At 39.6% G+C, this 26,523-nt stretch overlaps 5 protein-coding genes and 1 pseudogene across 6 annotated transcripts; 4 read left to right on the top strand and 2 right to left on the bottom strand.

Moving 5' to 3' along the window:
• The first annotated feature begins 3,277 nt into the window (after positions 1-3,277).
• Positions 3,278-5,615, top strand: LOC121753643. The gene is made up of 3 exons (XM_042148874.1): positions 3,278-3,598; positions 4,538-4,561; positions 5,031-5,615. Exons 1-3 carry the CDS (start codon positions 3,418-3,420, stop codon positions 5,348-5,350), a joined length of 525 nt encoding a protein of 174 aa, XP_042004808.1. The 5' UTR covers positions 3,278-3,417; the 3' UTR covers positions 5,351-5,615.
• Positions 5,616-5,772: 157 nt separating this feature from the next.
• On the bottom strand, positions 5,773-8,286 carry LOC121753644 (fatty acid hydroperoxide lyase, chloroplastic-like). Its single transcript, XM_042148875.1, has 3 exons — positions 7,753-8,286; positions 7,070-7,074; positions 5,773-6,925 (listed from the first exon to the last, which is right to left on the bottom strand). The coding sequence occupies exons 1-3, from the start codon at positions 8,141-8,143 to the stop codon at positions 5,879-5,881; spliced, it is 1,443 nt and encodes a 480-aa protein (XP_042004809.1). The 5' UTR covers positions 8,144-8,286; the 3' UTR covers positions 5,773-5,878.
• A 5,870-nt stretch (positions 8,287-14,156) lies between these two features.
• LOC121756247 (protein NRT1/ PTR FAMILY 6.4-like) lies at positions 14,157-16,903 on the top strand. The gene is made up of 5 exons (XM_042151741.1): positions 14,157-14,320; positions 14,396-14,507; positions 14,697-14,914; positions 15,025-15,566; positions 15,757-16,903. The coding sequence occupies exons 1-5, from the start codon at positions 14,318-14,320 to the stop codon at positions 16,643-16,645; spliced, it is 1,764 nt and encodes a 587-aa protein (XP_042007675.1). The 5' UTR covers positions 14,157-14,317; the 3' UTR covers positions 16,646-16,903.
• Positions 16,904-17,329: 426 nt separating this feature from the next.
• On the top strand, positions 17,330-21,575 carry LOC121754051 (condensin complex subunit 2-like). The gene is made up of 13 exons (XM_042149381.1): positions 17,330-17,640; positions 17,729-17,830; positions 18,443-18,560; positions 18,760-18,830; positions 19,071-19,131; positions 19,285-19,485; positions 19,603-19,892; positions 19,986-20,130; positions 20,215-20,462; positions 20,555-20,585; positions 20,690-20,829; positions 20,947-21,057; positions 21,144-21,575. The coding sequence occupies exons 1-13, from the start codon at positions 17,392-17,394 to the stop codon at positions 21,333-21,335; spliced, it is 1,959 nt and encodes a 652-aa protein (XP_042005315.1). The 5' UTR covers positions 17,330-17,391; the 3' UTR covers positions 21,336-21,575.
• Positions 21,576-21,708: 133 nt separating this feature from the next.
• LOC121754240 (chromatin remodeling protein EBS-like) lies at positions 21,709-23,915 on the bottom strand. Of its 2 annotated transcripts, XM_042149612.1 has the most exons (5): positions 23,776-23,915; positions 22,929-23,271; positions 22,747-22,815; positions 22,172-22,310; positions 21,709-21,886 (listed from the first exon to the last, which is right to left on the bottom strand). In XM_042149612.1, the coding sequence occupies exons 2-5, from the start codon at positions 23,252-23,254 to the stop codon at positions 21,860-21,862; spliced, it is 561 nt and encodes a 186-aa protein (XP_042005546.1). In that variant the 5' UTR covers positions 23,255-23,271; positions 23,776-23,915; the 3' UTR covers positions 21,709-21,859. The 2 variants fall into 2 exon arrangements, with proteins under 2 accessions (XP_042005546.1, XP_042005545.1); XM_042149611.1 differs by lacking the exon at positions 23,776-23,915 and having other exon boundaries at positions 22,929-23,768.
• Positions 23,915-25,821, top strand: LOC121754239 (annotated as a pseudogene).
• The last annotated feature ends 702 nt before the right edge of the window (positions 25,822-26,523 follow it).

Raw genomic sequence — 26,523 nt, 5'->3', positions numbered from 1 at the left:
TGTCCTCGAATCTACGAACAACACGGATGTCATGGAGTACCCCGCTTCTCAACATCAGGATGTGGTCATGCCTTATGAACCAGAAGTAGTTCCACGGCGTCGTGGAGTGCCTGGTGTTCGGACTGGGGGACACGGCTACACAAAGCAGTTCAGGATGTCCCAGCCGGTGCCCGATTATGTAGTCTTGGTGTCTTGGTGCTTGAAATGAGACACCATAGTACTGTGCTTCCCATGTAGCTTTGTGGTTGTGTTTATCAATGAGTTCAAAAATAGAGTTACCTCGATCTCTGGCAACGGTGCACGCATGTGAACAAGGGACTCTCCACATCTGCCACTTCCCACAACTGCACTTTGAATCCATAAACTCGACATCTTGTCTGTTATCGCCCTTTGCCTTTCCATTTTCAACACGTGGACGACTTCGAATTTGGTAATGACCTAATTCTCGGGCGACTACTGAACAGTAATGCATTTGCCCCTTCGCATCATTCGCAACAAGTTTGTCCCTCGCCCAGGGGGTCAACCGACCTTCGGTTTGTTGTATTTCTGTCTTTCTATCTGCCCACCATTCAACTGTTCGCCAAAATGTCAGATCAACCAAAGCTCTTATTGGCAACTCTCTTACACCTCTCAGTACGTTGTTGTAGCTCTCTGACATGTTTGTCGAGGGCACCCCCCATCTCAGTTCATCATCGTAGCAAAGAGACCAGTTCTCTTTTTTGGCTTTGTTGAGCTCGTGTATCGCAATAAGACTTTCCTCCCGTAGTGCACGTCGCCTTCTCACGTACTTGCGTACTTGAGTTGTGACACCCAATGCCCATATCATGCCTTTTGCTTTTCCTCCCTTACCCTTTAGTTTTGTCAAGATATTTTTCCTCACATGGATCAAACAAAATTTGTGGTGACATATCGGCGGCTTTTTCCATTCATCTGAACGCATAGCCTTGAGGATTCCTTTGTGCCTATCCGAAATGATGCATACCTCCCTTTCGTACTTCACCACATGAATTCTGACATGATCCAAAAACCACTCCCAGCTGTCGCCAGTTTCTTCATCAACAATAGCATATGCAATAGGCAGACATTTCTTGTTTGCATCAACACCACAAGCAACAAGCAGCTTACCTTTAAATCTTCCTCGGAGGTGAGTTCCGTCTATTGTCAAAACTGGTTGGCACTCCTGGAAAGCATGTATAGCAGGCCCAAGTGCCCAGAACACGTAATAGAAGACTTTAGTACGGCCCTGGCTCAACAACTCGTTATGCCTCCACTCAACAATGGTGCCTGGATTCCTATACTGCAGTTCAAGCATGTAGCTTGGCAAATCCCTAAATGACTCCTCCCATCCACCAAATACAATCTCTAAAGCCCTCCTCCGTGCATACCATGCCTTCTTATAACTGACTACCACATGAAATTTGTCATGAACAAAATTTCTTACTGCGGCGGCACTAAACTCGGCATTTTTTAGCAACTGATGGCGAATACACAAAGCAATCATTGGTGATGAAAAGTTAGCATGTCCTCTATCATTACGATGACCTTCACAACTATGGCGTCCCCGCCACTTCCTAATCTCCCACATATCATCATGGGCCATGTGTGTAACAGACACTTCCCACCGACATTCATTCGCTTTGTCAGTGTCGGTCTCGCTGATAATAGCTGTCCCATCTTCTGTCCTCCCATTTGGATATTTGCACACGGCATGCCACCTTCTTAATTTACTCTCAACCACCCTAAATTGCCGGTGTTGCCTCAGACTCCACATAGTAATAGCAGTCTTCACATGCAGCTTGCTATCAAATTTTGTTCCACCATTAATCCGATATGGGTGTTCTTCATCCCAGTACATGGTACTGCGTTCATTACCAACTTCAGGTACCTCAGTACGACCACTTGGCAGTTTGCGAAAATATTTCAACCCAGTGTGAACATATTCTGGAAGTGGTTGTTCACCTTGTACGACGGGTTTATACACTACCTCCTCATCACTAGAGTCAGCACCAGAATCATCACTTAAAATATCATCAGACGATGATGACGACAATTCTGGATCTGCAAGGTCTCCTCGTACAACATCAACATCAGCATGTTCTTGTACATTCTCTTGAGTATTCAATCCAACATCTGCAACGTCTGTTTGCTCATTCATACCGCAGTCGATGCTCATAGGTTCAAACCTCGTAGATGAACCAACACCATGATCAACAATTGGTGGGATTAAGGCATTTCCAACAGACGAATACTCAACAAATAATTCAATATGCCGAGTAGAATTTAGAGCCGCATTGAACATATAAAACACACTTTGATCACTGTCAACCGCAGTACATACATAACTCGTACCGGTACCCAAGAAACAATGCCTCCAAGATATTTCGATGAAGTGTTGGTTGGAATCTATTCTTATCTTAGCACATATCATTCCTACTAATTCAGATAATGAAACACATGAATCCAATACGATGGAAGCTCTCGCACGAGGAGGATCATAACAAATGCCCACATGAGGAAGTTGATATATTCTACCACCCCAATATAAACTCACGAATACTTGCATGATTTCTGCAAAAATAAATATACAAACCAACAACAATTAAAGATAAATTTTTTCAATAAACCCTAAAATAGTAAGTTTACATAAATTTTTCAAAAACCCTACTAATATGCAAATAAACAACAAATAAGGGAGCAGTGTTGAAAGATTGAAGGAAACTTACCGAAATATGACGGGAATCGCCAAGAAATCGCCAAGGAAATCGCAACCTTTGCTGTCTGCGTGCGTGAATGAGGAGCTATTGCCTTCGCCGCTGGTTTAATTCGAAGTAGAGACGCATGACGCTCATGCGTCTCTATCTAAGACGCATGAGCATCATGCGTCTTCAGTCAAATTTTAAAAAAATAAAAGACGCATGAGCGTCATGCGTCTGTCTTTAAGACGCATGACTCTCATGCGTCGTCAAAATAAAACGGAAAAAAATGAGAGACGCATGACCCTCATGCGTCTCTATAAAAGACGCATGACAGTCATGCGTCTCATTAAAAAGAGACGCATGAGGGTCATGCGTCTCTCCCAAATCCGGAACAAAAAAAAAACGCAGTACAAACGAGGAATGATTAATGTACTCTAGAACTAAAGAAGAAAAAACCCATTGTGGGTCAATTTACAGTTTTGTAAAGTTGTTGGCTAAAATTACAAAATGAAGGAATTTTTAGAGACTGAATTGTAATTTACAGAGTTGGATTCGATTTATGATGAAATTGAACACTCTGAATCAGATTCGCATTCTAGATTCTATTGGGATCTGATCAAGCAGTGGAGTGAATTGATTTCGACGTCCATGTAGTTCAGCTGATTTACATCTAGTGAGATTGATAGATACATATAGAGAGAGAGGAAGAAAAGGGGCGAAAATGGCGGTGAGGACTGGGGTTTTGAAGGCAGTTCTTGGTTTAATGGCGATTTGCTTGGCTGCATATATAGTGGGGCCGCCACTGTATTGGCACTTGAAGGAGGGATTGGCCTCTGCTTCAGCTACTTGCCCTTCTTGTAACTGTGATTGTGATGCTTTGCCCCTTCTCTCAATTCCTAAAGGTGCGTGTGCTAGATCTATCACGATTTTTGTGTTTAAAGTGTTAATTTGTGAAATTATGACCATCCAGGGTTTGACTTTTAGCATTAAAGCTCGAAATTTGGATGAATTTATGTGTGATTGATTGATTGCTGCGCGTGCTACTTTTTTTAGGTTTTTTGTAATTAGTCGGATTTAAGGTTTAGATGATTGTGTGTTGGTGTGAGTTTGATAAAGATGTGGACTTGGCTCTGCTAGATAGCTTGTTTTAGCAATGGAGTGATCGATTTTGCCTTTTGTTGTTTAAATCTTGGTGAGACAGTGTTTTCGTTTTCGACTGGAGTGTGTGATTTGTAATTGAGCCATTTTTTGGGAATTGTAATTTAAATTGTTGTGATTGATGGTAGTGTGTGTGGAGTCGGCTTCTGTTTGCTACAATACCAGAGTTGGAAGATTGAAAACTTGAAAGACCATTTAGTGGCTTAATCGGCTTCTGTCACCCGAATCTGTAATTGATAAGATGTACTGTAAATCTAGGGCTATCGTCGGGCTGATAGACCACCGTTTAGTGGCTTTATCGTTTAGATGCAGTCGACCTGATTCATAACAGGTAGTGCAGTCTGGGTGGATTCTAGCAGTAGGAGATGACTGAGTCATGCACTCTCTGAATCTTAACTGAACATTAGTGTACTATCTCGTTGTGTGCAGTTGGTCGACACACCAACAGACTGAAATATACGATAGGTGTCAGAAATTTTGATGTTAGAGCAATGAAGCTCTCAGTAAGATGATAGTCACTGATACTTATATTTTATATTGCAATGCTCATGTATTTGTGCATGGTAGAGATTTTTCTAAGTGTCACTTTCTTGACTATCTTGTTATACGATGCATGTTTGGATTTTATTTAGTCTTCTGCTCGAAAATAACGTATATTCTGATTACTTGTTTGCTTCTTGCAGGTCTTCATAATGCTTCCTTCACAGGTAACCACTATATTCTTTGTTTTAATTGCCTTACAATAAAATTTTCCAATGGTTGCTTGCATCAAGGGACATTATTAAGCAAACAAACGAGCTATGAACGTGAATATCTTCGTTTTTCTCCATCTGTTCTCATGGGACTTTCTCTTGCTAGAATACGTCACTAATTTCCTCAACCTTTTATCCTCAGCTAGTGTATTCACGTAGTGCTAGCTTAAACCTTAATTTTTGTGTGAAAACACATTAATTAAAACACACGTATTTTCAGCGGCTGCCCACTTGTTTTTACCGTCTTTATGGGAGTATGTCTATAAGTCCTCTTTACATTCATTGTCCCACTTTATAGCAATCTAATTTGGATTTGAAACTTCTGCATATCTCAAGTGTTCAGCATTTATTGTCCAGCATTTATTGAAACTTCTGCATATCTCAACCTATCTGCTTTCTTCTGTTTTCTCTCCATGTCCCACAGACTGCGCGAAGCACGATCCAGATGTGAGTGAGGACACGCAGAAGAACTTCGCAGAGCTACTATCGGAAGAGTTAAAGCTGCGGGAAGCCGAAGCGTTGGAGAATCAGCAGCGTGCTGACATGGCACTGCTTGAGGCGAAGAAGATGACATCCCAGTACCAGAAAGAGGCCGACAAGTGCAATTCTGGAATGGAGACGTGCGAGGAGGCAAGGGAAAAGTTTGAAGCGGCTTTATTAGCGCAGAAACAGGTGACGGCAATGTGGGAGCGAAGGGCGCGCCAAAAAGGCTGGAAGGAAGGAAACGGCAGGGCTCAATCCTAGCTGAATCATCACACGTAGTCTATTAGAAATACCAAAAAATGTCATATATAGTTTCTTGCAATCGGTTAACGGGGAATGGTGCTCTGGTTGAAGGGCATCACAAGCTCCAAATACCAGGTGTTTTTGCTGTAAGCGAGCATCAGCTTCACGAGTATGATTCAAGACCGATGAATGTTATCGGATCTTCATGTAGAGGTATCATTGTCACTATTATTGTTACTACTATTATTTACCATTTGGAAGAATACATACAGAGTTGTGTCAACTTCGAACTTTAGATTGTAGCAGATATGGTGCTTATAATGTTTATCGATCGATCTTAGGAATCGAAGTAATGTTATAGAGCTTAGTTATTGTGTAGGAAAGAATCATCATTGTGCTATTTTAAGGTTTATAAGTTCAATTTTGTTTGATGGTTATGACTTGAACAGGTAAACATATTGTTCTTCCATGTTTATTTTACACATTGACAAACGTCGATGTATACAGACGTTGTACTGTACTATGATACAGCATCGTTTACAGCCGTCACTTTACCCTTTTGAGAGCAGTGATGGAACCAGAAGAAATGGAGATCTCATCATATCTCTGAAACAGGTAAGCCAGAAACACAGCAGCAGTTTGAGGCACGGCGTCCTTGGCTGCACACTGCTTGTTGGAGGCCGACGGGCCAGGAGTCCCCGTCTGCGGCCCGTTCGACCAGAACAGGTATTCCAGCAACTTATTACCACCGTTTTCCTTCGAGAATCTGTTGTACACAAAGTCCTCTGGATTCTCGAATATCTTAGGATCCCTCATCACTAGTGGCTGGAAGCCACACAGCAGCTCTCCTTTCTTGATCTCGTACACCGCGTTGTGTGAGGTGAGGTTGAAGTCCTTTCGGGCTCGGCCGAACTGCTGTGGAACCGGCGGGTCCAATCTTAGTGTCTCGTACACGAACGAATTCACCAGGTCCATCTCCTTCACCGTCTCGAAGCTAAGGACATTGTTCGAGAGCTTCTCTCGCACCTCCCTCCTCAGCTCCTTGTGCACGTTCGCACTCTCGCTTAGCCTGCCGAGGAGCGAGAGGAAGAAGAGGGTGAACCCTCCGAACGCATTGAACCCGAGCGTGAAGAGGAGGTTGTGGATGGCTTCCTCCTTTGTGAGGTTGAACTCGGTCTGCGCTCGGGCGACGGTCTCCGCGGCTCCGTTCTCAACGAACCTCGTGAGCTTCTCGTAACTGGATTTGACGAGCCAGAAGGGGTAGGAGAAGGAGTGGAGGAAGATCTCCTCAAGGGGCTGCGCAACGTTGATGCTTATCGTTGGGACGAGCTGCACGCCGAGCCAGAGGTCGAGATATATGTGGCCCCATTTCTTGATCTCCGGGAAGGCAGAGGCGTCGGCCCCGAGGAGGGTGAGGCTGAGGAATGCGAAGAGGAATTCTTGGAGAGGGAGGATGTAGCTGGCTGAGCCACCGTCTCCAGCGGCGGTGAGCTGGGACTCGAGGGAATCCCACGTGGCGTCGAGGGTGGTGACCATGGACGAAACCCATTTGCTCGAGCTCCGTTTTAAGATGTCTATGGCGAAGGATTTGATCTGCAATTTTATTTAGTCATTGATTAATTATAAAAAAGTTTATGAAGTAAATAATGGCGGAAATCGAAAAGAGTAGTATACTAAATAGTCCCGATTTAAAAAAAATAACTATGAATAAATAGAAAATATCAATTGTACTCATACTTGAACTACGTAGCGATTTCATTTTATATTGAAATAAGAGTAAAGATCAATTTTTGTCTTAAACATATAACAAAAATATGAATTTAGTCCATAACATTCATTTTTTTAAAAACGACCTATAACAAATGAAATTCTTGTCGGAGTGGTCCTTTTTTACAGTTCTGTCAAAAAACCAACGGTCATACCAGTGTTGACCATTAGTTTTTTTATAGAACCGTAAAAAAAAGACTACTTCGGCGACATTTTCATTTGTTATTCAAAAACTGAATGTTTTAGACTAAATTCGTATTTTGGTCATATCTTCACGAAATAATTCAAGTAAATCAATAATATGTAATGCAACACACTGTTGCAATAATTCAAGCTTCAATGTGTAACGTAACAACCTATCATGCTTCTTAATCCACAAGAAATAGTAGTCCATCCCAAAGAAATTATGTGGTTACGAGAGCAAACAAGATAAGATAATTCGTATAATAATAATAATAATTGTAATAATAATAATAAATATTTTTTACTTTTTAGCATGGACCACGGTCGACAATTCCAATCATATTTGTTACAAAATAGAAATATAGGCGTGTGGTCACATGCATATTCACATGCACAAATCAGTCAAGATTTTTTGCAAATTACCAAAAAATTAACACAAATTATGTTAAATTTAAGTAAAAGAGAGATACCATGTTTAGCTTCTGTGGTATCAAGATAAGCACAAACCCTAATTCCTCCGGTGTACTTAACACTAGGCATGAAATCTCCGACAAGGATGTTCGTCTTGTCGACGAGCTCCGTGTCGAAGAGGTGGCGGAACGACTTCACGTCGAGCACCGCCACCACGTTCGGGTTGACGCCGACGAAGACGGGAAACGTCGGAGGAACGTTTGTACGGAAAACCGTGCTCTCGTACTTCTCCATCCGATTCGCGAAGAACTTCTGCGGCCCCTGCAGCCAGAAGTACTGCAGGCGCTCCGACAGCGGCCCGATCACCGGCCAGCCGTAGCTGCCGGGGATCTCTGCACGCTGAGAGGCGGCTGATGGAGACATCGCCGCCCCTGAGAGTGTTGCATTCATGATTTGGGGGAATTTTAGGGGTTTTTTGAAGCTTATTGTGCTGAAGAGAGTGTGGAATGTGAGTTTGGAATGAGATTGAAATTTCTGTTTGCATGAATGAGATTTTTGTAGGAGGAAAAAAAGGTTGTGATGAATAAGTTAAAAATTGAGCAAAATTATTGAGAACGTTGTGCACGTGTTTTTCTAATTTGGACAATTGTTGCTACACCTTTTTTACAACATATTATCATTAGCTAATCAATTACTCTTGTTATTTGTATTTCGAAATATCACGAGTTTTAATAAAATTGACTTAGTATATTGTAAGTGGAGAAAGATCTAAGATTGTTTTAACAATGATTAAGTGAATCATTTGGCATAAATGATCAATGAATAAACTAGGGGGAGGTTGGATGACAAAACATGTAATTTGGTCAAATTCTGTTCATGCCACAATTTAAAATATCAGTAGGAAAAATATGAAATTTTGATTTGTTTGCATTTATCAGTAAACTTTTTTGATATGTTAGCCGTAAAATCATGTTAATGTCATCACTCATGAGTTAAAAGACATCGTCTATTCATAAAGAAAACAACGTCGTTTGTTGAATAATATTTTGCACATAGATGGCTAGCTTTTTTCCATCCTTTTTTAAGTTGCTGACGACACAGAATTTTGATAAGGCGTAATATATGTTGAGGAAATAAAATAGTAGTATATATTTTTTATTTAGATAAATAATAATATAATTAATAAATATCTTGCACAAGAGGATTGAAAATCAAAATATAGCTTGGCTTTTGGATTCTAATGTGGAAAAAACAAAATCACGTAGGCTCACACTTTTCGGCCATACATTTGTTTCACGTAAAATATTTTTTTTTTGTTATATACTTATTTGCAATTATTGTTGTACTTAGATGAATATATATGACAAGTAGTTAAATCGTTTCGTATGCATTAAATTCAAAATATATAAATCGAAAATAATATCATATATCATTTTCTATATTTTCAATTTCATGAAATAAATTTATTTATCTCAACCCATTATATAAATTAAGTAAACAAGTTAGATTTTAGGTGATTTTTCTGGTGTTCAATTTTTAAATTTGAAGTATTTTTCAAATTAATAGTAGTAGTTACACTTTTGATGGTCAGTGTGTTATCACTTCATGAGATTTTTCATATAATAATTCAGATCTCATCTCTTTTTATATTTGGGGTTCGGCCGTTTGGAAATCAGTATTTGTGTCACGTATTTCATATCATCAAATTATCACCATCAGTCATTCATCATCCAGGTGGAGCCATATGAAGCTAAAGTTTTAAATTTTCCATTATGATTTCATTTTTTTTTATGAAATATTCACATTTCTAATGTGTCAAATCAAAGTTCAATACAACAAAATAACTTAGCGATATGGCAAATTATCAACAATGCCAATGGTAATTTCACACATATTGAGACGAATTATGCGGGGTTATTATCCGGTTGACCCAATAACAACTCAGTCCTTTAAGGTTAAACCCGAACACGATTTGTTAAGGAAATTTCTTATCCTAGCACAACGTTGGCCTACTATATTAATTTAAATCCAAACATTATCCACACATACACGAATCAGTTGAGACACCATAACAACATGACAATGACAATTCAAAACACACGATAATGACATGAAACGATTCTGGTTTCTGACATATTGCGGTGAAGATATGGTATCTGACGGCATGATCATGGACTCATGGTGGTTGTAACACCCGTAAAAAAAAGAAAAAAAAAATCAAATAAATCTAATTAAATTTTTTCCTAGTTGACTTGGTCAAATATATTTCTCTAAACCATATCACCAAACGATTTCCCCATATCTATACTCCCTAAAATCTCTCCAACCACCAAATCCATCAATATCTATCAGTTTTGCCTATATATATCCAATCAATCCCACGATCTTTCTATACATAAATTCAATACCAAGAAAACCAGGAACTAAAATTTAGAGAAAGAACCGAGTTGGAGAAGAGAGTTTTCTGCCGCCTAAGAAGGTAATCACCGATCAATTCCCAGCCTTGATTTCCTTGCATTCATTTAGGATAACTCGAATTTTGGAGCATGAAATCTGTAGTATTCGGACAGTAGGTTCCGACACATGTTTGACTGACCAAACGAACTCCTTTTTATACGATTCTTTTTTCTAGTAAACCTTAAGGTGTCTTCTGTGTGGTGTGTGAATTTCAACCTATTTGGACAAAAGATGTATTTTTGGTGAATTTTTGAAGTTGACTGCGCAGTTCTGCCAGAAATTGTTTTTCTCGACCAGGGAGTTACGTTTTCGATTTGACCGACCTAAAAAGATTATTTTGATGTGGAATTTTAATTGAATGATATTTTATGTGTCTACTGTATTGTGGAAAAGTTTCAGCCCCAACGGAGACCGGATGAATTTTAAATGATTTTTACAAACCAACCGCGCAATTCTGCCAGTTTTGTTGTTAGGTGAAAATATCACTTGTTGCTAAGTTTTAATGAATTATATGATGCATGTATGATTTAAGAAGGTATCCTATGGCATGATTATGTGTAACACGTTGAGAAGTATTATGGCATGTTTTTCCTTATGTTGATGAACGTTCGGGAATGGGCAATCTAAGAAAACGATGAAAGGAACGATAGGACATGCATGATAATTGTAATAATGGAAAACCTGATTGTGTGGTGATATTGACAAGGGTTGTTGCACGTACGAGGGTACCAAGAGTAAAAGGTTGCGTAAAGTCGTGATTGTGTGGTATGAGCAAGCGAGGTGGGCTTTCTTTTTAAATAAGGGCTATGCCCTAAGTATATTTTTATGTGAAAATGATATGAATATTTGTCATGCCGTGTTTTGTTTTATTCTATGGAACCTATCTGATGTGGCTTTTGCCATCAATGGATAATCGAATTCGGGTCTGTCTAGGGAGTGAGTCCCTATTCAGGCTAGTGTACACCTATGGAGATCGTGAGCCGTCTTTTGGGTCGGCCAGTCTAGTGACTTGGAATGTGGCCACATTCCTTGTCATCAATGGATCAGATATGGTAGACATCTATAGGAAAATGACTGCTGTCACGAGTTTTACGATGGAAATGATTTTAGTGTCTTGGGCGATTTCTAAAGTTAAAACCCCAAGGTCACTCAATGGTGGCATGATAAATACTTTTTATAAAATATTTTCGGCATGAGTCAACTGAGTGCATCAAGTACTCAGCCCTGCATTTCTTTTTAAAAAGTTGCAGGTTGAGCGTGACGGGTGCGGTGGGTGTTGAGCAAGACCGTTGAAGAAATTTAAGTGTGTAGAATGTGTCATGTCTTCACACATGGCATATTCCTTCTCTCGAAATGCTTCCGCTAAGTAGTTGTTCTTCTTTTGAGTTCCTGTATCGTTGAGATAGTATTCATTTTGAGTTGTTGATTGTTGAGATACTCTGATTTTATTCGAGCTATTCCCATTTGTTTCGGGCTATGGTTGAGTTGTGTTGTTTACCCCTTTCTTCCCCGCTTCTTTAATCCTCCCCTAGTCGCGATCAACCGTGTTTTCTATCCTTAGAAAATGCGGGCGTGACAGTGGTTGTAACATCAAAGACAAGAAATGGAGACTTCATATCAAATGCAAGAAAATATAAACATAATTAATACTTTAATAAAGTTAATACATAGTAAAAAATAAAAATTACTGCTATTAAATTGTGTTCATGTCTATCAAGAATTTTTAAACCTAATAATATTATTGAGATATAATTAACTAACTATTAAAATTTCAACTTTATATGGGGGTGTAAAATAGTAGTAACTGATAATTATGATGGAAGTACCATTTAAAAGAGGACTTGGGTATGATCGTTGTAATAGCAATGGGCTAAATGGGCCCGTTTTATTCTAACTAAAAGCCCATTAGTTGTTGGTTAAGCCCAATATGGGCCTCCAATGATAAATTGTCAAATGTATAATAGGAGTAATAGACAATTTTGAAATAAAATCATAAACCAACACGAGATATCATTTGCATTTATTTACTTTATTATAAGAGCATATATTGGATTGTATTAAAGTGCATAGATGCTATATATACCAAGTTAAGATGGATGGAAGAGGGAAGAGATTCAAATGTGAATAATTTTAATAGTGAAAAATTTCTGTCTTTAGGTTATGAATATCGGTGATGGATGAGAACCAGAATTTAAATCCTAGATGCGATTATAAGCAATTACAATTACGTTCTTACATTCTCATAGTAAAAGTGTTTTAGTAAATTATAAGCAATCTCCAAGAAGCATCGATGAATAAGTAAACACTTTGAAAATGTAAGTAAATAGAGATACAACTACGTGCCTTCAAGATTTTTCATTATAAATGAAAAAAGATCCAAATCGGCTAAAATAAAACCAAACAATAATTCATGAAGTAAAAATCACGTTGGGAAACATGCGCATGTTACGATGCAAGGTTAAGTATCAATCGCATTCCAAAAACACGTTTTTTCTTCTATTATTCAAGGCAAGAACATGGTGAAAATGTGAATATCGAATCCTATATTCGTACCCCAAAATAATAGAACTTCTATATTTGTATTCTACCTTCAAACTCCTTCCTCTTTTTCTTGAGTAGATAGTTATGATATATATGGTTACAATTGGTAGTTGAAGAGTATAATACAATCAATGTTAATTTCCATAATTGGGATTAGACAATACACACTACATCTTGTTGGCACCTCATGGTTTAATTGATCACGTATCTAATCATTTGAATCGTCAAATTTAGCCCCTTAATTTCGTTGATCAAAATTGTTATTGAATTGGTTCTTAGATTAGTAATTAGTCACGTGAGCGATACTAGTTAGGTGGCTAACTAATCAATCATAGTTAGGTGGCGTTCAGTACGTTAGACAAGATAATATTGAGATACAGTATGCGATAAGCCCCAATAGTTTTCGTCTAGGATTAGATTAGTCATATGGATGATGATGAGATGTATAATCAGAAGCCATAGTGTAATTATAATGAACCGAACATCACCTCAGTACTATGAAGATGTTGAGATACACTATCACGAGCCAAGTCTTTAAGGTAATATGCAGTCGAACAAGAGATAATTAGAAAGTCTATGTCATCTAATTATGAGTAATTAATAGTGAGAATTGAATAACTCTTTACAATGTGATATTGTTCTACGATTAATATCAATATTTAATAAAAAACAATATTCATAAGCCTTAATTAATCTTTTAAATCTATTAAACCAAACACAATGTAAAATACTATTGCAATAGTATTTGGTAGAGTTGTCAATATCATCTCTTGAAAAGGGACAAATTAAGAAGCCTGCGTTGTATGTGTGAAAAATGAGTAAAATGTGACCAAAGAATAGTTCCCTAAAAAATCTTTATGCTCGTAACAATTATGGTTGAGTAAATTTAGATTTTATCGAATACTTTTTAGATAATTTCTAGTCCCAATATTTTCTAAATTAAAATCCCCATTCCAGCCATAATTTATATAGCCAATATTTGTCGTAATTACATCACTCACATGTTATTGCATACAACGCCGGATCCAGACTGTATTCTCAAAATAGTAATATTATAAAATATTTAAGACTTACTCAATTTTTAATCCCTTAATTCCTCAATAAAAATATCTTAAGGGACAGAAACAGAGAAACTCTGATTGTCAAAAAATTAAAATAAATCTTCTCTTTGTCACTACTCGCCAGTCTCTCCAATCTTCCCACGTTCTCGGCCCCGAGTTCTTTTATGTTTACGATCGATCATGTAATTATTGTTCACATTTAAATAAAAAAATCCTGACTCCGTCACTGATGGTATACAAAGTGATTTTTGCTTATACCATGGCTAGAGAATTGTCTTTGGCAATCAAAGAAAAATAATTAAATAAAAAAAAGTGGAATCGATATAGAGATAAATACATTGTATCTATTAAAATGTCTTGATTAGTTGTGTAGGATTTCAACCACAAAAGAATAGCTCCAAAATCCAAATGTACTAGTTTCATTTATTTGCTCTTCACATTTGCTACTTAGTATTTTTCCCAATCATTCAATTCCAATCCAACTTTATTGTATTCCTTTTGTGCTCAGCAATACCAACTCTCTCTCTCTCTCCTCCCTTTCCACTCTCTCATCTCCTTCTTTGCAATGGTAAGTAACACTACGCATATATATGTATATATGCTTTGTGCAAAAATGGTGAAACTGATGTTTGGAAATACGCAGGTTTTGGTTGATAATCATGGCAGCAAAGATGAAGGAGCTATGGTGGATTTTCGAGGAAAACCGGTGGACAAATCGAAAACGGGTGGTTGGCTGGCAGCGGGGCTCATTTTAGGTAATCCATATATCATGCAGTTATAGTTAAGCAGTGGCGAAGTCAGAAATTTTGATAAAATTCCTATTTAACAATATGAGACTATAAAGACTAACTACCCCTATAGAATCTAGCCATAATCATAAAGGATTGACCTTTTACATTAAATAGTCTTGACTTATGAGTCTCGTCCCGTGTTTCTGAGTTCAGGAACGGAACTCTCCGAGAGGGTCTGCGTGATGGGGATATCGATGAATCTCGTGACCTACCTCGTCGGAGAATTGCATCTTTCGTCGGCAAAATCGGCGAACATCGTGACGAATTTCATGGGAACTCTCAATTTACTCGGCCTCCTCGGAGGCTTCGTCGCGGACGCCAAACTCGGCCGTTACACGACGGTTGCGATCGCAGCATCCGTCACAGCTTTGGTAAGAAAAGAATCAAAGTAGTCATGTCCTAATTTGCTACTACTTTTTTTCTATGTAATTTTATAAATCTAACATTGTATTATTTCATTTGGATTATGTGATTATTGAAGGGTGTGACATTGTTGACATTGGCCACCACCATCCCCAGCATGAGGCCTCCTTCCTGCACGGATCCGCGGAGGCAGCCGTGCGTGGAGGCCAACGGGCGCCAGCTGGCCATGCTCTACACGGCCCTCTACACGATCGCGTTGGGGGGAGGAGGCATCAAGTCTAACGTCTCCGGCTTCGGATCAGACCAGTTCGACTCGTCTGATCCGAAGGAGGAGAAGGCGATGATATACTTTTTCAACAGATTCTATTTCTGCATTAGCCTCGGGTCCCTGTTCGCCGTCACGGTTTTGGTCTACATTCAAGACAATGTGGGGAGAGGGTGGGGGTATGGGATCTCGGCCGGGACTATGATCATCGCGGTTGGGGTGTTGTTAGCGGGAACCGCTTTGTACCGCTACAAACAGCCCCAGGGGAGCCCGTTGACCGTGATATGGCGCGTCGTCTCCTCTGCGTGGAGGAGGAGGCGACTCCCGTATCCTCCTCAACCTGACATGTTGAATGAGTACTTCTGTGCCACAGTTCCTCATTCGAATAAACTTAGGTAAAGAGTTTTCTATTTTTGTTTAATTTCCCCTGTTTTACTAATCCTAGACATGACTGAACTGAAAGCGGGCAGCAAGTAGTCTGCTGCATGTCAGTACAGTCATGTCACTTCTTAGTAAAACATGGGAGTTATTAGAATATCAATTATGAAAAAGTATGATTTTTTCTTGAAATTGTCGCAATATTAGGTGTTTGGACAAGGCGTCGGTGACCGAGGCCGACACAGGGGCCGGGGGAGCCAAAGGCGCGACGACAGGGAAAGTCGCAACCGTTACTCAAGTTGAGGAAGTGAAGATGGTTGTAATGCTCCTACCAATTTGGTCCACTTGCATACTTTTCTGGACAGTCTACTCCCAAATGAACACATTCACCATTGAGCAAGCCACCTTCATGAACCGGAACATCGGCACTTTCGAGATCCCGGCCGGCAGCTTCTCCTTCTTCCTCTTCATCTCGATCCTCCTCTTCACGTCCCTCAACGAGAGGCTCTTCGTCCCCCTAGCCCGTCGCGTCACCCACACGAAACAAGGCCTGTCTTCCCTCCAGAGGGTCGGGATAGGCCTTGTTTTCTCCGTATTCGGCATGGCTGCCTCGGCCCTCGTGGAGATGAAGAGGAGGGACGCCTTCGTCAAAGACAGCCTCAGAATCCGCGCCTTCTGGCTCGTGCCCCAGTTCTTCCTAGTGGGGGCCGGGGAGGCCTTCGCCTACGTGGGCCAGCTCGAATTCTTTATTCGAGAGGCCCCAGAGAGGATGAAGTCCATGAGCACGGGGCTGTTCCTCAGCACCCTGTCCATGGGCTTCTTCGTCAGTAGCCTGCTCGTCACGCTGGTCGACAGCATGACGAACAAGAAGTGGCTAATGAGTGACCTCAATAGAGGGAAGTTGGATAACTTCTATTGGATGCTTGCACTTTTGGGGATATTGAATTTTTTGGTGTTTCTTTTGTTTGCAATGAGGCATAGGTACAAGGTGCAGAACTATGTTGCACCTCAGCTTGATGGGGAAGAAGATCTCAAGGAAAGTACAAGCATTAGTTCAGGCAAGATTGCTGCTGAGGTTGCAACAGAAGTGCCTTAAATTGGACTAGTTTTGATCTTTGTTTATACTGCTCCTATTATTTAATTTTTTTTTGTTATTATTGTTTTTGAAGCATAAGTTGGTAAATAAATATTGGGAGTACAAAAAAAAGTATTTTTTTTATTGTGTAAAATTATTTTGATTTAGGGAAGATGTGTCTGTTTCTTGTAGGGAAGATGTGTCTGTATTTGGATTGTCATTGTATAAATATTTGATTTTGTAATGTGTATATTCATTCAAGTGTTGTTTTTTGGTATATGTGTCTGTGTCTTGTATAAATATTTGATTTTGTAATGTGTATATTCATTCTTGTAGTTCATATATTATTGATATATGAACTATAACCTACTAAAATAAAATAAAGCAAGATTGAGAATGATTTTGGATTTATTCCTAATAAGGTAAAAAATGAAAATATTAATTTTTATTCTATTTTTAAAAAATAACGTCGAATTTAGCAACGTTATTTGGACCAATTAATTAAAATGAAAATATTAAACATTGTTCTATTTTTAAAATTTAACGTGGAATAGCAACGCTATTTGGAGCAATTAATTAAGTTCTTTTTTTCTTTTGGAATTTTGAATTGGAAGAAAGTACTGTAATTTTTTTTGAATTGTTACTACAACTAATTATTCACAATTAATTAATGTGTAATTATTTATATGCCTTTGGAAAAGGAGGGAAAAAACAGAATTTCGTTAACCTCTCTCTCTACGAATTCCGGCCGCCGTCTGCAACCGGAAATGGGGGAAGCCTTAAGCCCAATTTCGAAGCAAAGAGCTGCATTTTCCCCAATTAAGAGCCCGCAGTTTGCAATTGGCTCCAACGACGACAAGCTCGAAAGGGCTCAGGCACGTGCGGCACGTGCCGCCGCCATCCGCCGCAAGCCCACCGTCGTTTCCACCTCCGTTTCGCCTGAGGCCGATTCGTGCCTTGGGAAAGAACAGATCCTCGATTTATTCCACAACTGCATCAAACTAGCCAGCGAAAATGTCCGCTCTTTTCTATTTTGAATTATGATTTTTTAAAATCTTTCAAATTAATTTGTAATTGTCGTTTGTATTTATCTCTGGCGTGCAGAAAATTAATCAGAAAAATACGTGGGAGCTGAATTTGATTGATCATCTCTGCGAGATTGTTAAGGTCGAAGAAGAAGATGACACTGAAACCAATTTCCAAAAGGTATTTTGTTTTAAATCCCTAGTTTGTATTTGATCTTATATTTCAATTGCAATGACTTTATTAGCTGCATATTTTTGGAGATATGCTTTGATAGTGCATTGGATTTTGGGCAATTCATTGCACAAGCATTCAGTGATTGGGAGAAGTTGAGCATCACTTTTTAAAACATTTTGAGAGTTGAAGACTTGAAGTTTTGTTTAATCAAGTGTTCTGGATTAAAACATCAGTTAATTAACGTTGAAAATAAGAATAAGAGAAGCATAAGTAAGAAAAACCAGTCCATCACATAGGTTAAGAGGATTGTAACATGATTATGATTATTAAGTTGAACAGGTCAAAAGGTCAAGTGGAATTTGTGCAATGATCGTAACTAGTTTCTGTAACTTGACGACGATCATGAATGTGGGGAGAAAGCTGTGCAATTTATTTATCATCGCCTTTGAGGAAAAATATGATTCTTGGTTGCTGTTGAATGTTCTTCATCCATACAATTTAGGATGCAAAAACCACTTAATTTTCTTGAATGTGTGAATGCTTTGTCTTTGGATTTTCCTTCTTAATGTTATTTGGAGTCACTAGTATCTGTATCCTAAACTGTATAACCTACTGTAGGCTAGTTGTACACTTGAAGCTGGGGTTAGGATTTATTCAATGAGAGTGGATTCTGTGCATTCTGAGGCATATAAAGTTCTTGGAGGAATTAATCGGGTTGGGCATGCAGATGAAAAAGGTGAGCTTTCACATACCTTCATGGTTCCTTTGTTAATTGTCTATGAGTTTTCCTCCTCTTTTCAGGTTTTTCTACTCCAGTTTGACTGTCGGTATGTGGATCAAATGTAGTAGAAAAGAACATTTGATACCGAATTCACATCATTTTGTATCATCTGGTTTTGTTATGCTTCCTAAATCCTAACACTTTATTCATACAGATGCTGTCGAGGATGGCAATGTCACTGCTGGACAAGCGGAAAATGATGAGAAGAAAGAGCAAGGGAGAAAGGTTAATTGTCTGTCTTGTATTCTGTACTCCTGCAAAGATAGTTCACTTTTCCTTTTGACACCTATGTAGATATGTTTCTAAAGTATTTTTAAATGGCTTAAGTGTCAAAAAACTTTTGTACCATTGACTAGAAATGGACTTTAATTTTGGGAGAGATGAAAAAGGAATATGAAGTATTAAGCAGTTGATCAAGTACATCGTTATCTGAGTAACCTGTACATTTGGCATTTATCAATGCAGTTGTCACCTTTATCAACGCTGGAGTCATCTTTTGCCGCCATAAATGTAAAGAAATTTGATGGTGAGTTGCATGACTTGCATCTAGTGGTTTCTAATAAATTACTTTATCAATCAGTAGTCATAATATCTGGTGTTATTATTGTCTCTCTTCTGAATGGCATTTGGTGTGTGTGTTAGTCTACATGTGCTCATGACTTTCATTTTCTTGTTTTAGTTGCATTTGCGGTGGATCCTCTCTACCATCAGACATCAGCACAATTCGATGAAGGTGGAGCAAAGGGTCTGTTGCTGAACAATCTTAGAGTTTATGGTAACTGCAAGGTCCTTTTTGATTCATTGGAAGTACCTGGGAAGTGTTCATCTCCCGTGGCTCGAGATGAGGGTGCTCAAGTTATTGATCTGTCATTTGCTAGTGGTAGGTAATTCTGGAGGCTGGATTTTACTGCAAGGATTTTACCTTTTCTGTTTCTTTTAATAAAAATGTTTGGTTTGGACTTGATGCCTGTTGATTTTGATGTTTAATTTTGTTCAGAATGCATTGAGCGGATGGTGTCGGATATGCTTAGCAGCTCTGAAATATCTCCTAGCCTTATGGCTATAGTTAATCAATTGGACACAGATAACCGAAGACAATCTGAGTCAGTTTCATTTGGGCAAGTTAATGAACCTCTCGACAGGGATGATGATGATGGTGTATCTGCTGAGACGTTTGGGGGCTACGGAGCTTGGGACGATGATCATGATGACGAAGCAAATGTGATAGACCAGGCTACTGATAATCAGGACACAACGTTCCCTAGCCAGAATGAAGCTCCCTATGTGGTAGATATATTGTTGCTTCAACCTCCTGACCTTCTTTTGCATATTTCAAGTTATCAGAACGAAAAATATGTGACTGCATGCATCACTTTGCAGGGTGACGAACAGTCATATGTGTATGACCCCGATGAGGATGACAGATCCGAGGAGGTTGATAGCTATTTGTTTGTAAGTTTGGGATTTTCAACCAAGCAAAATTCTTGGGCAGGTCCCAATCACTGGAAATTCCGGAAAACAAAAGGTCTAGGCTTCACCATGCACCCGAGCTGGTTTTCTTTTTCGGTTTCTCTCTTGCTTTGAAATTAAAAGCTGACTTCTTCTGCAGAACCTGAGGCTCCAGCTGAGGAAAGAGGATCACCAAAGTTGAAGAAAGCAAAAAACAAGAAAGCAGATTTGGATATTGATTTTTCAAACACTATTGATACTGACATTTCGCAAATCTTTGATCCTCCAAAGAATCCGAAGTCCTTATTACTTCCAGCAAATAGAGCACCTTGCAACACCAGACTTCCCGAAGATTGTCACTACCAACCAGAGGATCTTGTGAAGCTTTTCTTGCTACCTCATGTTTTGGTACACTTACAACGACTCATGTAGCTTACTAACCTTTTCCATTATCGCAGGACAATACAATAATAACCATTTTGTTGTATTTTTTGCTGCAGTGCCTCGGAAGGACTAGAACGAAGAAACATGGTAAGTTTTACTATTATGCTTTGTACCCTAGCCAACCATAAGAAAACATCTCTGCTTGTTCATCTCTTTCATCACATGCGTGAGACACTAATTATTGTGGTTAGATATTGAAAATCAACAAAGAGATGGGTTTGAAGCAACTGCATCTTGGGATGATGGAGATGATTTTGGTGGTGGCTTAGATGATGGACATGCTCATTGCGATGTTGAAGAGACAAGCACCCTTGTTTCTCAACCTCGACAGGTTTTTTTTGTCTATCACCATCTCTTAATCAGACTGTATTAGCTACTAGTAGTAGTAGTAGTAGTAGTAACCAATGCATCATCTCTCTCTCTCAAATACGGCTGGATTCGTACTCAGGTGAGCAAGATTGAGGTTCAGTATGATAAAACATCGAAACAAGTTGATGTTCACGCGCTAAAGGAAACACTATGGAGCCATATACAACACCTGGATCAAAGCCCAGTTGAGGTAAACTAGTTTAGATTTTACACTATTTTAGAGACTCGTTATTTCCATCACATTTGTAGTAACACAAACTTGAATAACTATTTCAGGAAGAGTCTGTCTCCTTCAAGCAAGTATTGGCTAATTTCCCAGATAGCTGCAGAGCAGCACCATCGATTAATGACATCTCGACTCATTTGTGCTTCATTTGCCTATTACATCTAGCGAACGAGCATGAGCTGCGGATCCTCGGGTGCCCCACCATGGACGACCTCACTGTTCACCTCAAACCTCAAACCTGACTTCTTAGCATTGTCTCGTTTAGTGATAAGTTATGGATATAGTAATACAAACAAGTTCACTTCTCAGATTTTGAATGATCATATTTTCGCTCTACATGATGGATCAAGTTTATTAGTATAAGCTGTTTCATATGTGAAAATGTCCAGATTGTATCTATGTATTATATACCTTATGTGCACACTATTTTTATTTGGTTCACATTAACATTATATGTTTTGTATTATTCAAATACCATAAAATTATTGTTAATATTAGTTATTTTACAAATTACATAAATATGAAATCTAATTTATTATTTTATTTATTTATTTATCTAAAGTTATTGTGGAAAATGAACATATAAACCATGATTGTGCGTGTGTTCAAAAAAGATAAGTGGAAAAAGATTAATTTCTTATTGTGTAAAAAGCCATCTAAAAAATGGGCACTGTACAATTCCTTGATACAACAACTATACTAGAGCTACTATGTGCTGCTATGCAAGAAATGGGCACAGCCTCGTTGATGCCTCCGGACCAACGTGTCACCTCTTTCTGCGCTTCGGCTCCACCTAGTAATGAAAATCGAAATGCAGTCTCGCCAAGTTAACTTCAGAACATGAATTTCATCAGTGGAAAGGCTAATTTTGTAATGTGCACAAATTGCAAACAGGATGTTTTGGTCGTTGACGACAAATAGCACAATGACCTTATCTAGCTATCATTGTCTACATCTAAATTGAATCGAGAATAAATCCAGGTTATCTTCTGACCGTTGTCGTATTATAAACATATTCGAAAGCCACAATACATAATATCGTATTCACTCCAGTTCAAAATAGAGAAGAATCTCTTACCTTTCCCTCATCAGCAGGTGAGACTGGAAAAGAGTTCAATGACCTTTTGGCATCATCATCGGATGAACAATCAGAGCATAAGAAATGGTCCAATTTCTTCGCTTCTTCAATGGCCATTCCCATACACGAAGGATGAAACCTTCAAAAGAAGATTTGTTACAAGACTCGAAATTGTATTCAGTCAACAATTTTACAAAAGCAAACACATACTTCAAACACATACTTCACCCAACGCGCAGTAACAGTTTAAAGCTCAAGTTCTCGACATATGAAGTGTTTGAAGCTAAACAAAACTATTATACATCTATCATCTCCACATTTCAGTGCAATGAGTTAATCAAACTTCAAATTTCGATAGCTGCCAAAAAAAGTCATCCAGCTCTTCTACCAGACACCTCTAGAAATCTTCACAAATAATCTTGTTTTGAAGAAAGCGTCAACAAATGATTAAATAAATGCAATACTACAACTCATGAATCACAGTGTACTAGAAAAACCCAAAATTCGTAATTCACGTCATTCGAGCTCTAAGAATGCTGAAAAATCAAGTGAAACAGTTAAATCAGGAGCCATACCAGTCCTTGCACCCCTCACATTGAACCATGAGATTGTCAGGATTATAAGGCATCTCGCATTTGCAATACCTATCAAAATAACACAGACGGTAAGTTGATAGAACATTAGATAAACAAATTTTTATTTGCTTATTTTCAATTTTCATTATTCATTCACTGAATATTCAAATTTTAATACTCACACAGCCACACGGTCAGGAGTAAACCCTCCAGTCGCAGCCTTGTACTCAAACCTACAAAAGTAATCCTCTGTGCCGACATTCTCAAGCTTGGTGTAATTCTTGAAGTTATGCACAATGCATTTGCCTTCGATAGTCTGAGCACTCTGCACGTCGAAGTGGTCGGACAAGAAGAGCTCCTTCACGCCATGGAACTGCCAGAGGCCCCCGATGGATTCCTCAGGGCGGTAGTACCACCTCACACGCACTTTCACATTGTTCCTATGGTCAGCTTCGATATTCTCCACTTTGGCCACATACGGGACCTTGTCTGAGTCGGATGGTCTCATTAACACACAATCTCCCGCTACAAAAACACCCACATTCTTTAGTCCAACAAAGTTCAAAACTTTATCCCAACCGATACAAGATACAATGTGCAAGTGTTTGCATATATAAACCATTAAACTTATAGAATTAGAGATCACTACCAATACACACATCAAGATAATCCCAAGTCACATTTGCAAAAAGACTACTTTTTTTTGCAAGACATATGAGTGCAACATATATAAACAATGGGCACAAATGCAGAAAACCGGGCATTCCAAAACTCCATAATTCAAACAAAAATCAACTGTCAACCAACTCCAACATCCAGTTACAACATTCACATTCTCAAAAAAAACCAAGCTGGAGCACCAAATTAACCCAAACCAAGGAAGAATCAGAACCCAAGATCAATTTTTTATGATCAATAGCAGCATAAAACGAACTGGGAAGTAAGCATTGAGCCCCTAAATCCCCCAAAACAGGAAAATAAAACAAAGAACGGCAAAAAAAAGTAGCAACAAGAATGAAAAAGCAATACGTCTGACGATTTTGTTGGTGCCCTTAATGCTGTAAGAATCAAGGTCCTTTTTTCCGGGCTTCGTCTTCGCATATTCTGTCTTCTCATATTCACAAAAACAACGATCTTCTCTCTTTTCTCTCTCTCTCTCGAATCCACAATGCCAAGCAAGCTCAAGAAGGCCATTGCTGCCGTGAAAGACCAAACAAGCATCAGCCTCGCCAAGGTCTCGAGCAAGGACTCCTCCAGCCTCGAGGTAGCCGTGCTGAAGGCCACGAGCCACGATGATGTCCCCGTCGACGAAAAATACGTCTATGAGGTCCTCCGGCTCGTGTCCTCCAACAAGATCCACGCAGAGGCATGCGCGCGGGCCATCGGGAAGCGCATTGGCCGCACTCGCAACTGGATCGTTGCCCTGAAGTCCCTGATGCTCGTCCACAGGATCTTCCAGGACAGCGACCCCTACTTCCCGCGTGAGGTCCTCCACGCGATGAAGCGTGGGGCCAAGATCCTTAACCTCTCAAGCTTCCGCGACGACTCCAACTCAAGCCCGTGGGACTTCACCTCCTTCGTCTGTGCCTTCGCCCTCTACCTCGACGAGTGCCTCGAGTGCTACCTCACGGGGAACCTCCAGCGCCTCAGCGCTGGAGGGGGCTGAGGGGGCGTCCTCTGTCTTCCAACGGAGTCGGAGCAAGATCATCAACTCTACCGAGCCCATCCAGGACATGAAGCCAACGATGCTCCTCGACAAGTTGTCGCGCTGGCAACGCCTTCTCGATCGGGCCATCGTCATGCGGCCGACTGGGTCCGTGAAAGGGAACCGGCTCGTCCACGTTGCACTCTACGCCGTGCTCAAGGAAAGCTTCGATCTTGACAAAGATATATCCGAAGGGCTTTCCCTCATTCTTGGTAGCTTCTTCCATTTGCAATACCAAAATTGTGTTATTGCCTTTCAAACTTGCATGAAAGCTGTGAAGCAATCTGAAGAAGTCTCAGCTTTCTTCAGCCTCTGCAAAAGCTCAGGCATCGGAAGAATCTCCGAATATCCGACCGTGCAAACGATCTCCTAGGAATTGATCGAATCTCTTCAAGAATTTTTGAAAGATCAATCATCCTTAGGCAGCAAGCCGGCGGCGATGAGCCAGATCGCTGCCCCGACGCCGGTGGCAGTGAAGCAGGCAGCTGCCTTGGCGCCGATGCGGACGAGGTCCGTCGTGCAAAAGAGCTACGGCGCGCAGTCGGATTTCTCAGTTGCGACGGACGCCGTCTCTAACGAGGGGTCCGAGGCCGGGTCCGAGTCCCTGGGCGCCCCCTCGTTGGAGGAGTTGATCCAGGCGGCCGGGACGTGGAAGAGCCGTGGCATTTCCATTGATCTCGAGGCTTATTCAACGTTCAAGGGCGAGGAAGCGTTCGGAGTGAGCGACACTGACTCCAGCCGATCGCTGCCGGTAACTGGTAGCGCCGATCTGATGTCACTAGACGATTGGTCCGTGGAGGAAAACGACGAAGACGACGATCTGGAACCCCGGCGGAGGGAGAAATTGGGGACGTTGCTATCGAAAAATTGGGAAACTGTGCTAGCTGAAACAATGCCGACTAGGTCTACGCCAATGCCTCACACAGACATTAACACAAACACCTTCTCTGCGTTCCCGGAAACCCTGAATGTCGATGACGGAGGCGAACAGGATCTCTTCTTGTTTGAGGTGGCGGAGGCGGCGCCGCAATCGCAGGCGCCGGTTGATCATAATTTCAATCCTTTTACAGAGGATTTGATGGAATTGGCGGCGGCGCCGACGTTTACTGCGGAAAATCCGAATGTGGGTTCGGTTGAAAATGATCCTTTTGCTTCTTGGGCTGATTTCTCCGATCAAGGTGCCGACGGCGCCGGAGATCAGCAGAATTTGAAGGACCAGCAAGAGCTGTGGCTGCAAAATCAGAACAATATTTTAGAGAAGAATTGGTCTTAGTGTAGTTGTGGTGTAGTGTGAATTCAGTTAGATGTAATTATTGTTCTACATAGATAGCTAATGAATATAAATTAGATAATTAGATGAAATAATTATTGTAAACTATATTTATGAGCAAATTGTGAATACGCATGGATTCATTTAGTATAAAGACCAAAATTTCATCATTTTTCAGTCTCAATTTTGTTTTTCTATTTTCAAAAAATATGAATTTTAGAAGAATTCTAAATTTCATCATTTTTCAGTCTCAATTTTGTTTTTTCATTTTCAAAAAATATGAATTTTAGAAAAATTCTAATGGGCAAGTCCAAAATTAGTTTTGCACATGCGCACAAGTCACAACAACATTGTTAGGTTTTTCCGATTAATGTATGAAATTTGTTAATCATATCAAGACGAAGATTTTGACGTATTATTCAACAAATTTGACAAAGATCTAAAAATAGTCATTTGGTACTACTTTTATGTGAAAGTGTATTCATTGCTCAACCAAAATTATCAGATATTACAGTCATAAATCTTCATCTTTACATGATAATAGAACGACACTTTTACTAAACGAGCTGAAATTGGTTGTATGTTACTATAATGTTCAAAACCTTTTCAGAATTCATGCTAGGAAAAAATTTATTTGAGGCTATAAACTGAAATTCATTAAAAATTAGATAATCCTTTAAATTTTACTAATTGACAATCTCTAATATTTATAGACTAATCGCGCGGGAAAATTCTTCTTTCGCTTTAAATTAACGACCGGTTCAGTTTTCCAACGCCTTCTCTCTCTAAAATAACTACCGGT

Source organism: Salvia splendens, chromosome 11, assembly GCF_004379255.2.
Source record: "Salvia splendens isolate huo1 chromosome 11, SspV2, whole genome shotgun sequence".
NCBI lineage: Eukaryota > Viridiplantae > Streptophyta > Magnoliopsida > Lamiales > Lamiaceae > Salvia > Salvia splendens.
This window is presented reverse-complemented; position numbering and strand designations above follow the sequence as displayed.